Below are 14522 nucleotides of genomic sequence, written 5' to 3'. Positions count from 1 at the left end.
TTTTTAATTAAGAACCCCAATCTTCTGTCCATTTTCTTGTTAGGCAGTTTTTCTTATTACTGAATTGTAAGAGTTCTTAGATGGTTCAGATACAAGTCTTTTAATTAGATAATGTATCTTGCAAACATTTTCTTCAAATCTGTAGCTCATCTTTTCATTTTTTTAAAAACAGTGTCTGTCTTTCAAAAGGCAAGTTTCAAATTTTGATTAAATCCCATTTATTAATTTTTTCTCATATGATCCTAAGAAATCTTTGCCTTTCTTTAGGCTACAAAGATTTTCTCCTATGTTTCTTTTAGAAGTTTTAGATTTTCAGCTTTTAGTCTTTGATCCATCTCAAGTAAATATTAATGTCTTATGTCCAGCAAGGGGAAGTGATTTATTCATTTATTCTATATGGATGTCCAGTTGTTCCAGTAATATTTGTTGAAAGGATTGTCTTTTCCACATGAATTGTGCCTTAGTGCCTTGTAAAAAAAAAAAAAAAAAAAAAAAAATCAACTAACTCCTCTTTTCCCCCCAAAACAACTGACCATAGACCTATGGATATATTTCTAGGCTTTCTATTCTGTTTTTTTGATTTATATGTTTATTCTTATGCCAGTATCACATGGTCTTGATTACAGTGGCTTTATACAAACTTTTGAAATCTAACACGAAATGTCCTTCAACTTTTTCAAAATTGTTTTGACTGTTCTAGCCATTGTATTTCCTTATACATTTTATGATCAACTGGTCAATTCCTACAAAAAAGCCTGCTTAAATTTTGATTGGAATTACAATGAGTCTACAGATCAATTTGGGAAGGATAACATCTTAACGATATTGAATTTCCTAACTCATGAACATGATGTTTCTATGTCTTTTTTGTTTCCTAGCTGGGACCTACATTAGAGAGGGTATAATCCCCCTTTGGAAAATCAGACCTTCTAAAGTAAAACACTGGTCTAAAAAAATATAAAAGAGAATTCATTATAAATATGCAATATAAAAAACCATGTTGGGTGCCTGGGTGGCTCAGTCAGTTAGGCATCTGCCTTTTTGGCCCGGGTCATGATCCCAGCTGGGGTCCTTGATCGAGCCCCACATGGTGCTACCTACTCAGTGGGGAGTCTGCTTCTCCCTCTCCCTCTGCCTCTCCCCCTTCTCATGCTCTCTCTCTCTTCGTTGCTCTCACTTGCTTACTCAAATAAATAAATCCTTAAAAAAAACCACATTACTCTTTGAAAAATTCATCCCTCTCCCTCTGCCTCTCCCCATTCTCATGCTCTCTCTCTCTCCGTTGCTCTCACTTGCCTACTCAAATAAATAAATCCTTAAAAAAAAAACACATTACTCTTTGAAAAATTCATCTCAAACATACACAAGTCCAAAATCAGAAGCACAATATATATACATATGTGTGTGTGTGTGTGTGTGTGTGTGTGTGTGTGTTTATTTATAAGAGCAGGGTAGCTCAATGGAGGAAAGGACAGTCATTTCAATAAATACTGCTGGGATATCTGTATGGGGAAAAAAGTCTTTAACTGTTACCTCATACCAAACCCAAAAACCAATCTGAAGTGGATTTAAGACCTAAAACCAAAAGCAAAAACTATGAAACTTCTAAAAGAAAACAATTTCCACCACCCTCATGTACACATATAGCATTTTAAAGTTTTCAGGATATTTTTGCATCATTAAGTTTCATAACCTTCATGTTTCTTTGTGAGGCAAGCAAAAAGGCAATAATTCTACTTATGTTGATGGGAAAACCACAGCCAAGAAGATTTAAATGACATAAAACCAGAGAGTTGTAGGGGAAAGGGCATGGGTTTTGAGCACACAAGACTTGGGTTCAAATTCTAACTACATCTCTTATTAGCCATATGATCATGGGTACATTACAAAATCACTCTTAGCTTCAAATTCCTAACCAAAGAAATGGAGGTAATAATGATCTTGAAGGAGTTCTTTCTTTTAACACATGTTTAGTGAAAGCCCCCTGTGCGCTAAGCAACAGCTGTTCTAATCTTGGAACTAAAGCAGAAAATTCCCACCCCAAGGTGCTTACATTTTAGTACAGAGACAGAAAAGAAAAAAGATGTATTAGTAGAATATACAATATCCTGTAAGTGGGGAAATGCTGAGTTGCAGGGGGTTGTAATTCTAGGGCAGGGAGGGCCTCTTTTCAAAGGACCTTTTGATTAAAGACTGGAAGGAGAGGAGGGCAAGAGTCATGCTGATACGGGACAAGAGTATAGCAGGCAAAGGAACTTACAAGGGCAAGACCCTAAAGCAGGGCCCATGTTCTAGTAATGGCAAGAGGGCAAAGGGAAGTAAATGAATTGAGAGAGGTAATAAGAAAGCAGGGGGGTTGTGGTGGTGGTTACTTTGAGGAAGTACTATTATAAGGACTTTGACTTTCTGAGTGAAATGTGAGACATTGGAAGGGGAGAGGAGCAACATAATCCGAGCTAAGTCCCGAAAAGACCATTCTGGGTGCTGTGTTGAGAATCAACTGAAGGCAGGTAAGGGAGGAAGCAGAGCACTGATCCAGGAAAGAGATAATGGTGGCTTCCATCAGGGTGAATAGCAGAAAGGGTGATGAGAACTTGTAAGATTCCAGATACACTTTACAGAACGGAGTGAGTGGTGCCTGGGTAGCTCAGTTGGTTAAGAGTATGCTTTCGGCTCAGGTCATGATCGAGCACCATGTCAGGCTCACCTCTTAGCGGGGAGCTTGCTTCTCCTCCTCCCCCTGCTCAATGGTGCTGTCAAGTAAATAAAAAAAATCTGGAGCGGGGATCTGGGGCGGGGGGGGGGCGAGAAACAGCGTGGACAGGAGTTTATTTTTTTTTTAAAGATTTTATTTATTTATTTGAGAGAGAGAGAGAATGAGAGAGAGAGAGAGCTTGAGAAGAGAAAGGTCAGCAGGAGCAGCAGAGTCCCTGCCAAGCAGGGAGCCCGATGTGGGACTTGATCCTGGAACTCCAGGATCATGACCTGAGTCGAAGGCAGATGCTTAACCAATTGAGCCACCCAGGGGCCCCAGGACGGGAATTTATAATAGATTGGTTGTATGGTGTGAGAAAAAGAGAGGAGTCAACGATAACTACAAAATGTACACATTAGCAGCTGACAGAACAGAGTTGCCAGTTACTGAGATGAAAGGAATGCAGGAAGGGCCGGCTTGAAGGAAAAGGTCAGGTCCTCAGTAGGAGACATACTAAATTTGAGATATCCATTAGATAATCAAGAGATGTGGAGGAGACAGTTGGATATGACAGTTTGGAGTTCAGAGGAAATGAAGGGGCTGGAGAATGGCATACAAACGGTAATTAAGTGGTGTTTCAAGCCATGTAACTGGATGAGATCACCAAGGGAACGGAGATTCCTGGAGGGCTCCAGTATTTAGAGAGGTTGAAGAGTTGAGGAAGGGCTAGCTGAAAAGGAGTAGTGACTAGAAAGAAAACCAAGAGAATATATCTTAAAGCGGTGCTTCTCAAATTTTAACATGCATACAAACCATTTAGGGATTTTGTTAAAATACAGTCTCCAATTCAGTAGGTCTGGGGTGGCACCTGAAACTCAGCATTTCTAAAAGCTCCCAGGTGGTACAGAGGCCACTCAGACTGGATCCTGAGCAGTAAAGGATGAACGATGGGTTTCACTGGAGAAGGGTGTGATCAACTGCAGCATGAACAGACGGAGGACTGTGCATCTAACCACTGATCTACTGGGAGGTCTTTCGCTGGAGTATTGGGGTAAAAGCCTGACTGCAGTGGGGTCCAAGATAAAAGGGGAAAGAGAAATTGTAGAGTGAATATCAACAACTCTCCTGAAAAGTTTTACTGTTTTAAGAAAAAAATGAGGTGATAGCTTGAGTGGGAACTGGAACCAAGGAAGGGGCCTACACAACTTTTTTATTATGAACTTATTAAGAACAAAGATGGAAAAGAACAGTATAATAATCACCCTATGCTAACCGCCTAGATTCAACAGTCAAATGCGCATTTTAAGAGAGATTTTTAAAAAAGATTTTATTTATTTATTTGACAGAGAGGAGAGAGAGTGAGAGAGGGAACACAAGCAGGAGGAGTGGGAGAGGGAGAAGCAGGCTCCCCACTGAGCAGGGAGCCCAATATGGGCCTTGATCCTAGGACCCTGGGATGATGACCTGAGCCGAAGGCAGATACTTAATGACTGAGCCACCCAGGCGCCATGTAAGAAAGACTTTTATTTTATGTTTTAAAAGTTTTTATTTATTCATTTATTTAAGTAATCTCTACATCCAAAATGAGGCTTGAACTCACGACCCTGAGATCAAGAGTTGTATGCACTTCTGACTGAGCCAGCCACACACGCCAAGAAAAATTTTTTCAAATAGGAGAAAATCCAGTAGATAAGGAAAAGCTGAAGATGAATAGGGGAGATTTACTCAAAAGATGTTAGTGAGTAAGGGAAAGAGGATGGGGATCCAGCACACTAAATGCAAGGGATGGCTTTCACTCTTATTTTAATAAGCCAGAAACCGAGCATGAATATAGGTGGGTGGGTAGATGTGGTGCGTGGGGCTGCTTTTCTCAATGAAAAGGCAAGCAAGGTCACCAGCTGACTGTTCTTGGCGGAGAGGTGTTGAAGGTTTGAGGAAAGAGAAGGTAGGACATCATCTAGGAGAGAGGAAGAACAAACAATCTAAAAAAAAAAAAAAAGAAAGAAAGAAGTGTGGTTGCTGTATTACATTAAGGGCCCACTTGAGGTGCTGAAAGGACTGACTAAAATAGAGAAGCAGCAAGGTGTAGACGAGTGTACCCTGGAGCCGAAGCATGGGGAGCAAGGTACACGATCTCTCTAAACCTTAGCTGCTTTGTAAGTAAATGGGGATATTAGCAGGATGTACCTCACAAGACCGCTGAGGGCTGCATGAGTTAGTGTACATAAAAGACACATAATGTCTGGCACATAGTTAAGTACCTACTAAATTCATTACCACATATATATAAAAAAAAAAAACCAAAGACACAGTTGGTATCAAAAAACCAGAGGGAGAAAGTAATTTACTAGTATGTAGCAGAGGTGGGGTCACCACATACTTACTGACCAGTAAAGATATATTTTCTGAGTGTTCTACAGTGACTATGTATCCCTAAAATAACTTCTATTTTAAAATTAAGAAAAACTGTACCAAAGGCAATCACTGTAGCAATCACTCATATTTCTCACCATAATCAATCCTGTCAAAATTTTTACACATAGGCCTTTCTTCAAAGTTTATACTTATAAAAAACTTATGAAAGTAAAATACAACATGGAGTCTTTATTTATTTATTTATTTATATATTTTTTTAAAGATTTTTATTTATTTATTTGACAGAGAGATCACAAGCAGGCAGAGAGGCAGGCAGAGAGAGAGGAGGAAGCAGGCTCCCCTAGAGAGCAGAGAGCCCGATGTGGGGCTCGATCCCAGGACTCTGAGATCATGACCTGAGCCGAAGGCAGTGGCTTAACCCACTGAGCCACCCAGGTGCCCCTGGAGTCTTTTTTTAATTGAAAGACAGAAACAATCAGAATGTTATAGGTAAAGCTTTTAAAAAGCCCTTGGTCTCCTTGATAGTTGTCCCCTTCCACCATTCTTGCAGACAACTACTATCTAATCTAGTTATGTATCTGCTAACCCCTATTTTAATACTTTTGTATACATACACACACGAGCGTGTGCACGTATATATGTGTGTGTGTGTGTGTGTGTGTGTGTATTATATATACACACACACATACACACACACACCACTCCTAAAAAATTATACATGTACATTTATGTTTTGTTTTTAGAATTTTAAGTGGTCTCATGCTTTAGCTTGCTTTTCTCACTTGACACTACATATTTTTTAAATTTTTAAAAAAGATTTTATTTATTTATTTATTTAAGAGAGAACGAGAGAGGGTGAGCGAGAGAGATCGCAACAGAGAGAGAGAGCAAGCACAGAGGGAAAGGGAGAAGCGGACTCCCCACTGGGCAGGGAACCCAATTCAGGACTCGATCCCAGAGCCTTGGGACCATGACCCGAGCTGAAGGCAGATGCTTAATGACTGAGCCATCCAGGTGCCCTATATTTTAAAGCTGATACTGATACATACGTAATTCATTTCTGCAATATTTTATTTATCCAAGTCCTCTGATGGACATTTATGTTTCTAATTGTTCACTTTCACATATTTTCTTGTGACACATCTCTTTCTATATATATCTTTCTTAGAACAAAACCTGGTAATTCCTGGGGGTAGCTCAGGGATTTCCCATTTGAACAGAGACTTCTGAAGTGTCCCCAGCATGGCTGGCTGCGTCAGGTGTGTGCCAGTCAGCAATTCCCCCCATGTTTACTGACACATGATTTCGTCAGAATTTAGGTATTTTGTTAATTCCAATGGGCAAAAAATAGTACTTCTTTATTTTATTTTATTATTATTTTTTAAAAATAGTACTTCTTTTAGTTTGTATTTTTCTTTCTTTTTTAAAAAAGATTTAATTATTTATTTGATAGATATACAGCGAGAAAGAGAACACAAACAGAGGGAGTGGGAGAGGGAGGAGCAGGCTCCCCACCAAGCAGGGAGCCTGATGTGGGGCTCGATCCCAGGACCTTGGGATCATGACCTGAGCCGAAGGCAGATGCTTAACTACTGAGCCACCCAGGCGCCCCTAGTTTGTATTTTTCTGATTACCAGCATCCTCTTTTCTGTTCTTGTTCTTATTCATTAGAAAATCATGTTCACTATAATTATTCTTTGATTGACTGGAATTGTTTTCAATCATAAATACACGTTCACCATCTTTTCAGCTTTAATCTACCCTTCTTTTTTTCAGTTAGGCTTATTTTTAAATAAGGAAGGCATACTCTTCATTATTTAAAAAAAAAAAAAAATCGTGAGGATTTGTCCCCAAATTATTTTTTATTATCTTTCTTCAGAATATAACACTTTTGTGTATAACAACAGACCACAATTTTGTCTTGATTTAAAATTTAGTAAATTTTCTGACAGAGCTAAATTAAAAATTATAGCATAAATATTATACTAAAATTAAAAGTCTGGCAAAGAAATGGCATGACAAATTGACCATTCTTGAAATTTCTTTAGTAACAATATTCTTAAAATACCTTGGCCCTTAGGCTGAATCAATGACTGTCAGGTGAGAAGATGATAAACATATTATACTGATTCCTAGAGTGGGACTGTCACTCTCTACCCTGAGAACAGCTTCGCTCTCTACAGGGAAACCTAGGAATCAGAAATGATCCTTCACTGATGAAGAAGACACAACCACAAAGGAAAAATGTCCCCCATCTGCTTATATCCTATAATCCAATAAAGGTGACACACTTGAAACTCCCAATGATTCAACCTTCCTAATTACTGAAGGTTTTATCTGACGACAGACTGTAACCCCAGCACCTCATATAATGAGTTAGTATGCTCCTTATTCTGCTATACCCTCTGACTTCAAAATACATTTCAGAAAGGAGTCACAAAAGATCAACAACATCTACAAAACACTCAGGGGGCAGACTATTTTAAATGAGGGCTTTGCAGAGAAGTTGTTGTTGTTGTTGTTGTTGTTATTATTATTATTAGGTAGCTATTTAAATAGTCTGTGGACTGATCGGTCAGCTGCACTTAGCTTGTCTGTCCTTTGTGAAATGATGCGGGAGGACAGGGAAGGAGGGATCAGACATTTAAAAGTTTAAATAACTGCAAAGCATATAATTTGCACTGGATGAGGATATTAACATTTTAACATTGTTGCTGTTGTTGTTATTATCCAAATGTTCCTTATAAACCATCTGTTCTTGCTTTCTGAATAAAAATTCTTCTTTTATCTGAGGAAACGGATAGATTTTGGGGGGAGAGGGGCATCTCTGCTCCTTGTGTTGTGTTTGTTTATCCCCAGTTGCCTTTTTAAGATTTTATTTATTTATTTGACAGAGAGATCACAAGCAGGCAGAGAGGCAGGAAGGGGGGCGGGGAAGCAGGCTCCCTGCTGAGCAGAGAGCCCAATGTGGGGCTCGATCCCAGGGCCCTGAGATCCTGACCTGAGCTGAAGGCAGAGGCTTAATCCACTGAGCCACCCAGGCACCCTGCCTTGTTATTTTTTTAAGATTTTATTTATTTATCTGAGAGACAGCAGAGGGAGAGAGAGGAAAGGGAGAAGCAGACTCCCCAATGAGCAGAGAGCCCAAAGTGGGGCTCAATCCCAGGACCCCAGGATCACGACCTGAACTGAAGGCAGATGCTTAACCAACTGAGTCACCCAGGTGCCCCCCTCATTGCCTTTTTAAATCCCATTTGTTTTGGTCTCTGTCACTGGCATTCAACACTTTAGCACCTGATGTTTGATGATCCAGAGATAATGTCTTACTCAGACTGAGTGAAGGTCCAGTGAACTGCCTGGAAGGTCTGAGTGTACAGATGGGCTTCTTGTTTTTGAACTTTCCTGTACTGGTCTAGGCGGAATGTCTGATGTCACTACCTCTGGGTTTGTCCTCTTGGCTGGTAAGTTTCTTCAGAGAAGACTCTCCCAATCTCCTGCCTGAAGGGGCAGGTTTCACAGCCAGCATTCTGGGAATCACTGAAAAGAGAGCGCTGGGGGACTCTCCATCCATCCTTCAGAAATCAGTCACTCAAACCTCCTGTTGCAGGCAAAGTACCCAAGTCCCTATTCCCAGTCCAGACATAACTGGTTTTCCTCTCTCCAGAGAATAAAAGTCTACTGTCAGGGAAGGCATGAGGCAGTCACCCAGTGACACAGTGGGAGACGGGATTCAGAGAAGACTGCTTTCTCACTTACGTGCTGTCCCTCTTCTGAAGATACCTGACACTGCCAATTCCTGAGACTTCTGAGGAATCGCTGGTATAAATAAGGCTGGTTTTTATTTCCCCACTGACAACTAGGGATTTAGCTTTTTTAGGTGTATTAAGTCCATTACCACTTCTCTGTCTACTTTCTGGCTTTCAAAATGTTGTTTGTTTCCTTCCTCTCTGTTGTCTCCATTCTTATATGTTCAGGCTTAAAACAATTCCTTGATTATAGTTTCAGTGGAGTTTCAAGAGACAGCAAAAATTTGTCACCTTAACTGAAAACCCACATCTGCCAAAGCCTTTGGAAACTAAAGATGTGTTAGTATATTTAACTACAGTTGTGTGTTACTGCCTTATTAAGAATGGAAAGGAAAAACAGGAAATGTATCTTCTTTGGTTAAAGCTGGTAATAAAACAACTCTTGCTAGAAGGCTTAAAATTTATAATTAACACTTTTTTAGCTATTAAAACTGGGATAAACTGATAGGACGATCTGCATTCATAACCAGGTATACTCATTATATAGTTGGTTACCAAGTATTTCAGAGTAGACAGAAGTCAAGGTTATGCTTATAAAACTCAGACTGTACAGCAATGGGAACATACTGCCTCTTCAATGACTATTCCCCAGACTAGAGAACTACTCCATTTTGATAATGTTATCTCTGTGGTCATTTCTTGTCTTTATCTGTACTGGCAGTTCACTGACCCATCACAATTTCTCTCGTTTTTTTTTTTTGTTTGTTTGTTTGTTTTAAGATTTTATTTATTTATTTGACAGAGAGAGACAGTGAGAGAGGGAACACACGCAGGGGGAGTGGGAGAGGGAGAAGCAGGCTTCCTGCTGAGCAGGGAGCTCAATATGGGGTGCAATCCCAAGAGTCTGGGATCATGAGCTGAGCTGAAGGCAGATTCTTAACGCCTGAGCCACCCAGGTGCCCCCCATCACAATTTTTTTTTTCTTTTTTAAGATTTTATTGAGAGAGAAATCACGAGCAGGCAGAGAGGCACACAGAGAGAGAGGAGGAAAGCAGGCTCCATGCTGAGCAGAGAGCCCGATGTGGGGCTCGATCCCAGGACCCTGAGACCATGACCTGAGCCAAAGACAGAGGCTTTAACCCCCTGAGCCACCAGGCGCCCCCCACCTCCAATCACAATTTCCGATACTATTTTTTGTTGCTTCTGTGTATAGCAAAAGCCTTTCCCCTTTGTTATTCTTTTATTACTCTTTGACTATTCTCCCTTTCCTTGATTTTTTAAAAAAATTTTTAAGATTTTATTTGATAGAGATAGAGCATGAGGAGGGGCAGGAGCATAGGGAGAAGTAGACTCCCCGCTGAGCAGGGAGCCCAACACGGGGCTCGATCCCACATGATGTGCAGACACTTAACCAAATGAGCCACAAAGGCGCCCTAACACTTCTGTTTTGATATGAGAAAGATTTGGCCTCTCTCTCTTCCAGAAGGTAAATCTATCAATAATATATGCAATCATTCTTTCATTTAACAAATATGTATTGAGTATCTATTATAGGCCAGGCCCTGTCCTAGGCATTAGGGATAAAACAATGAGCAAATCAAAGTCTCTCATCTCATCTCATCTCTCATCTCATAAAGCTTTTATGCTAGTAGGGGTGACAGACAATAAACAACTATGTCATATAGAGCTAGGTCGTAAAACAAAATGGGAAGTAAATAAATGACATAGGTGGGGTAGGAACACTAGTTATATAAGGTGATGACAGAAGGCTTCTTTTATTTTTTATTTTTTTAAAGTAGGCTCCTCGCCCAGTGTGGAGCCCAGCATGGGGCTTGAACTTAAGACCCTGAGGTCAATATCTGAGCTGAGATCAAGAGTCAGATGCTTCACCGGCTGAACCACCCAGGTGCCCTGAGAAGTTTTCTTTTAAAAGGTGCTGTCTGAATAGAGACAGAAGGAAGAAGCTCTATGGATATTTGTGGACTAAGTACCCCAAAGAGCAAAATAACAGGTACAAAGGCTATAAGGAGGCAGCAGGCTTGGCTTGCTAAAGAAACAGCAAAGGGACTGTTGGGATGGGAGCAGAATAAGCTTTTTTTTCTATCAATGTTTACTATTTTTGCCATGGTTTACTCTCTACAAGACTTTAATATACCTTTCAGATTTGAACAGACTCAGATTCTAACTTCTATGAGAGGCTGAAATTGTTTTAAGTCTAGTGGATAAGTGGGACTGTTACTGAATAGGTTATCATTTGCTGCAATAAGCATTTTGGTTGAACACAGGCTTGTAAGCAATCCAAATTACAGACATACTGCCTAGTTTGGACACAAAGAGGGTGATAATTCAGTGGGAAGACGTAAAAGCCAGATCTGATTTTGAGTCCTGGTCTTATGCTTATTTGCTCTGTGATCTTGAGTCATGACCCTAGTAGCAGTACACAAATACACTTTTACCCGTTTATTCTAATTTTAAAATGTAAAAGAAGCATAGTGAATATGGGGAAAGAATAATGGCTTGGGAGTAGGATTCTGAATTAAACACCTTTGCTGCTGCTTATTAAACGTGTAGCCTTAGACAGTCATTTAAAAGTCCGAATTTCCTTATCTATAGAAGCAAATAAAAATATGTACTTTATAAAAGCATTATAAAGATTAAATGACATAAGGATCAATGCATGTGAAAGCCATTTGTATACTATAAAATGTAAATTTAAGATACATACATACTTTTAAACTACCCATAGAGCTTTCAAACTTGTATCTTACCCATTTAAAATTCATCTAAATGCTTTCAAAATTTATCCTTCCCAGTTGGTTCCCTATTTTGATTGATGATAAATTCTATTCAAATAACCTTTGATCTTTTGAATTACATAGCAAAATTCAATGGATATGAACGACTCAGCTTGAAATCCCCAAAAAGGGTCAGAATGCAGATTTTCATTTAAATTTATTTCACTCAGATGAACATTTCGTAAAGATAAATATGGGTATATGGAGAAAATAATTTGAAAGGGTAACTTAACAATCATTTTGTACACTTCAGTAACTGTTAATGACTTTTCAGTAGGGTTTTTTGTTTTGTTTTTGGGTTTTTTGGCCTGTTTTGTTTTCTGAACCTCTACTGCTAAACCACTGCATGCTAAAGATAAATTTGCAGTCATGTATTTGCTATCAAATACTTGAAGACAGTTTTTGAAGACTGTACTAGAGATACTCTTTCTTAATATCACATGGTTAGATATTAGTTAAAAGTGTCCATTTGTTACCAGATAGTAATTTAAAAAGGAACCCAAAAGAGTATTAGCTAAAGCCTTTAAAATACCATCAGTGGTCTCAAAAATATTTTATAAGAGATTTAACAGAATGGAACTTACTCCATGCCCTGCGCAGTCTGCCGTGCAATATCTATAAGCTTGATCATCTCAAATTTGGTCTCGATGATGTGGAGATGGTGATATAAGCTGGAGCCCTCACACCACTGGGTAACAATAGCTAGTTGGGGCTTTGTTGAATAGCCCATGAAAAGTAGGATGTTCACATGTCGAGTTTTCCTGTAAAAGGAAAAATGTCAGTAAATACTAAAGGTTGATAAACTTCAGGAAATCTTTAAAAAGTCCCAAAACAGACTAATTATCAGTAAGATGATGTCAGAAAAAAGTATTTTAAAAAAGACAACAGAGGGGTGCTTGGGTAGCTCAGTCGGTTAAGCATTCGACTCTTGGTTTTGGCTCAGGTCATGATCTCAGGGTGGTGAGATGGAGCCCCACCTCCTACTCTATGCTCAGTGGATTCCTCGCTCAGTGGGAAGTCTGCTTGAGATTCTCTCCCTCTGCCCCTCCTTCCACTCGTGTATGCGCACACACCTGCTCTCTAAAATAAATAAATAAATCTTAAAAAAAAAAAAAAGGACAATGGAAGGATAAATTAAGAAATGACTTTAGGAATCGTCTAGTCTAACATCATACCCCTTTCAGAAAGGCCTTAAATTTTAATATACTTCAGACAGGCAACTGGAGGTTGCTTAAATACCTTAAATTATGTGAAGTTCATCACTGAGATTGTAGCTTATTTCCTTCACCACTCCCCCACTTTTTTTTGTTTCTTAAGTGATTCTAGTCTTAGAATTCTTTGGGGTTGAGAAAAAATCATTTCCCTACAACTTCCAGCACTGGCTTTCCTTTTCTGCTCTCTGGAATAAAATAGAGTAAGTTTGTACCCTCTTGAAAATAATGGCTTTCAATGGACCCAAATACCCTGAGTTCTGTTAATTGATTTTCCCCTAAGTTATAGTACCAGAATACTCCTCGTCTAAGTTGTCCTTGCCTGGATATACTTTAGTTTGTTAATTACCCTCAAGTTCCATGGTTGATACAATCTTTAAATGTGTTCTATAAATTTAGAATTTTGAGAGTATTATTTTGCTAAGTGGTGATATAATTTCCCATGAACAGAATATTTTATTTCTATTAATTCAGTCTAGGATGAATTTTTCCATCATTTATACCACATAACATTGTATACCACTTGAAGAATATAAAGACAAAATATACTCAGACAAACTCCATTTTACTCACTTCTAGTAAAACTGTAAAGCCACCATCAGCTGTCACTGGGAAAGAGAAGATGAAGGTAACTTCTCTGGAAAAGAGTAATTCACACATGCTCACCTGAGTACTCCTACTTCATTTTTGAAGGCCTGTAACTGCTGAGGTGTGGGCGCTGTCACATTCAACATTTTCACTGCCACATCACCTAAAAAAGAATGGTCATTCCAAATGTCATTCCATTTTTTTAAACTTAAAATATATATATATATATATAAAAAAACCCTGTTGGGTATTTTCCACTAATTACCATGGCTTTATTTCCATACCATTATTAAAGAGCAAACAATGATATCTCAACCTCCCAAAATGCATTACTTTTCTAAGGATAAAAACTAAGGGAACGAAATTCCTATATTAGTATTTCAAAAAACCAATGCAGGGGCGCCTGTGTGGCTCAGTTGTTAAGCATCTGCCTTAGGCTTAGGTCATGATCCCAGGGTCCTGGGATAGAGCCCCGCATCAGGCTCCCTGCTCGGCAGGAAGCCTGCTTCTCCCTCTCTCACTCCCTCTCCTTGTGCTCCTTCTCTCACTCTCTCTCTCTCTCTCTCTGTCAAATAAATAAATAAAATCTTTAAAAAACAAACAAACAAACAAACAAACAAACAAACAAAAAACCAATCCAGAAAAAGGGCCAACATTGTTTTTCCCCTGGAAATTTAGTTTAACCAATTAAGTACCCATGGTATTTTCCTAGTTATTTAACAATATTAAACTAGATGCTTTTATTAACTGAATGTTGAAACTACCGATGACAGTCCCAGTGAAGTTTGCCTGAAAGAGAAAACCGCAAAATTTCTTTATCAGAGTACTTAACATGTTTTTCAAATCCACTGATCGCATTCTTTCGCTTAGGAAAATTATTTAAATTATAATTAAAGAAAAATTTCATGTGAAACAGGCAGAACTCTTACACATTGCCAGTGGATGTGTAAAATGGTACAACCACTTGAAACATCTACTAAAATTGAACATATGTATATCCAGTGGTCCCACAATTCTTTCCTAGGTATACACCCAGCAAAAATGAAACATATGTTCACCAAACAACATGTACGAAGAATATTCACAGCAGCAGTACTTGTAATAGCCTCAA

The 14522-nt window shown here is 39.0% G+C and overlaps 1 protein-coding gene across 2 annotated transcripts in view; it reads right to left on the bottom strand.

Moving 5' to 3' along the window:
* LOC111151941 (B-Raf proto-oncogene, serine/threonine kinase) overlaps window positions 1-14522 on the bottom strand; it is a 193786-nt gene that overhangs the window by 32536 nt on the left and 146728 nt on the right. For both annotated transcript variants that reach the window (XM_022510180.1, XM_022510179.1), the window contains exons 12-13: window positions 13490-13574; window positions 12197-12373 (exon numbers count right to left, since the gene is read on the bottom strand). In XM_022510180.1, the coding sequence (XP_022365888.1) occupies window positions 12197-12373; window positions 13490-13574 (262 nt within the window). The remainder of the gene's footprint in view (window positions 1-12196; window positions 12374-13489; window positions 13575-14522) is intronic.

This window comes from Enhydra lutris, unplaced genomic scaffold (genome assembly GCF_002288905.1).
Source record: "Enhydra lutris kenyoni isolate GAN:26980312 unplaced genomic scaffold, ASM228890v2 scaffoldscaffold27, whole genome shotgun sequence".
Taxonomy (NCBI): Eukaryota; Metazoa; Chordata; class Mammalia; order Carnivora; family Mustelidae; genus Enhydra; species Enhydra lutris.
The sequence above is the reverse complement of the archived record's forward strand: the minus strand, read 5'-3'. Positions and strand labels throughout refer to the sequence as shown.